At 35.0% G+C, this 2,469-nt stretch overlaps 1 protein-coding gene across 1 annotated transcript; it reads left to right on the top strand.

Annotated features, from left to right (window-relative positions):
* Window positions 1-185: 185 nt before the first annotated feature.
* LOC141251979 (uncharacterized) lies at window positions 186-2,222 on the top strand. Its single transcript, XM_073670436.1, is given in 5 exon segments — window positions 186-341; window positions 343-402; window positions 1,563-1,587; window positions 1,590-1,727; window positions 1,813-2,222. Coding segments are annotated over 5 exon segments (789 nt in total).
* Window positions 2,223-2,469: the final 247 nt, after the last annotated feature.

The raw sequence follows: 2,469 nt of genomic DNA, 5'->3' as shown, positions 1-2,469 counted from the left end.
AAAACATACCTTACTATATGTTATATTTGAAATGAGAGTACTACTACTTCGTAAACATAGACTGATGCATTAGGTTTAATGCAATTTTTTTATGTTTAATGCAGTGGCTTTCAACGATGATAAATATGTTTTTATTGACCCTGAACCAATACTGAATTTCACCAACATATAGAATAGTATAGTATATGATAAAAGGTGACTATGTGCAGGGATGTGACGCATCCATACTGCTGGACAGCAGAGGTAGCATCGTAAGCGAGAAGGGATCCAACCCTAACCGTAATTCCGCAAGAGGCTTTGACGTCATTGATGAGATCAAGTCAGCTGTGGAGAGAGCATGCCCCGGGGGTCGTCTCTTGTGCTGATATATTGGCTCTAGCTGCAAGGGACTCCGTCGTCTTTGTAAGCATATGAACGTGTTTCTATAAATAAGCAAAACATAATAGAACACTTACACTCATCCTATCTTTTTATTCTAATTTTTTTTTCCTCAACTAGCACAACATTCATATATATTTTCTTACATAAAGATAATAAATCAAACTCTCGTTTGTATAAGCTAGAATTCAACCTCTATCTTTCACTTAAAAATAATAAATAATTCAACTTTTTTTCTCTTTCTTTCAATGAATCATCTTTCACTTAAAAATAATAACTAACAACAACTTTATTATTTAATTTTTTTCTCCACTTTTTTTATCCGCAAGTTTTTCTCCACTTTAGTGCTGATGCATATCAGCGTAAAATATTTTTCTTTATATTTTTCTTATTTTAATACTTCTCCCCTCCATAAACACCTTTAGATGTTTTCCGATAGTGAAATTCAAATTTCTAATCTTATAACCAATATATTAATTTTAACTAGTAGTTATAACCTAATAAAACTAAGAGAAATTTTGAATAAATAATTTATTTATTTTGTGCATTTAATAGTTCTAATAGTAATATGAAGAGTGTAACTTTTTGATTTGTTGGTCAACATAAATAATATATAGGAGAGAAGGGTAGTTATTATGTTTTCTTTTAACACTGTCTTCAAATACTTATCAAATTATAAACATAGACTTATAGAGAACATATCCGATACGAACAATTTTTTCGTGCGGACTATGTGGGCTCATCACAATTGGTGCACTTCTTAGCATATTAATGGTACACTCTCTAGCACACAACCAAGTGCACTCCTCATTGCATTTCTCAACATATTACTGGTGCACTACTGGTGCAGTTGCAAATCCATTACTGGTGACATTCTTCAATAATGCACTAGTACACTCCTTAGTTGTGAGTGCACTACTAGTGCGTTTGCGAGTGCACTCCTCAGTTATAGTAGTGCACTGGTGCACTCCCCCACATTACACCAGTACACTACCATAATCCGCATAATCCGCGCTGACTATGTAGTTCGCGCCTGATTATGCCCTTAGACTTATATTTACAAATCAAAATAATGAAATAAATATATTGAAAAATATAAAATTATCATAACCTATGAATATAGTAATACAAAATTGATAAATATTATTATCCAAAATATATTTATCATTTTTTTAATAAATTAGGCTGGTGGACCCTACTGGGAATTACCAATGGAAGAAGAGACTCGTTGACAGCAAGCTTAAGTGGGTCCAACAACGACATCCCAGCTCCTAACAACACTTTCGACACCATTCTAAACAAGTTCCAGCGCCAAGGCCTCGATCTTATTGACCTTGTTGCCCTTTCCGGTACACTACACACATCATCTAAGAAACATATACTATATTCTTCCTTATCGCCCTTACTAATTTTCAAACAAATATACACCTACAGGTAGCCACACCATTGGAGTTTCAAGGTGCACTAGCTTCAAGCAGAGACTTTATGGCCAGAACAATGACGGGAAACAGGACTTAACCCTTAACCAAGCGTATGCCGACCACTTGAAGGGGTCGTGTCCTCGATCCGGAGGGGATCAGAATCTGTTCTCGTTGGATTACGTTACACCGGCAAGATTCGATAATAATTACTACAGGAACATCCTTAACTCAGAGGGTCTCCTTAACTCCGACCAGGTGCTGCTAACCAAGAGTCAACAGGCTGCGGAACTCGTTCGTCTCTATGCTGCGGATAACTCGGTGTTCTTTGACCACTTTGCTAGGTCGATGGTTAAGATGCAGATGATCTCTCCACTTACTGGCTCACAGGGACAGATTAGGAGGAACTGCAGGAGTCTCAATTGATTTTTTTAACAATATTTTTTGTGGAATAAACTTTACATATCAATGTAACTATATATGTTGATATGTAATATATATCATTTGTTTTGTGTGTTTTCATTTATAAGTATTCATTGAAATGTATGTTTCAAATGTGTATTCTCGAGTAATATTGAACTATCACATTTTTTTACTTGTATTCTACGTGTAGCATATCAGCTTCACACTTCACTTGTATCACAATTTTAATGAGTAATAGATGAATTTTCTT

Source organism: Phyllobates terribilis, unplaced genomic scaffold, assembly GCF_046119375.1.
Source record: "Phyllobates terribilis strain yellow unplaced genomic scaffold, ASM4611937v1 Scaffold_7860__1_contigs__length_34887, whole genome shotgun sequence".
Classification (NCBI taxonomy): Eukaryota; Metazoa; Chordata; class Amphibia; order Anura; family Dendrobatidae; genus Phyllobates; species Phyllobates terribilis.
The sequence above is the reverse complement of the archived record's forward strand: the minus strand, read 5'-3'. Positions and strand labels throughout refer to the sequence as shown.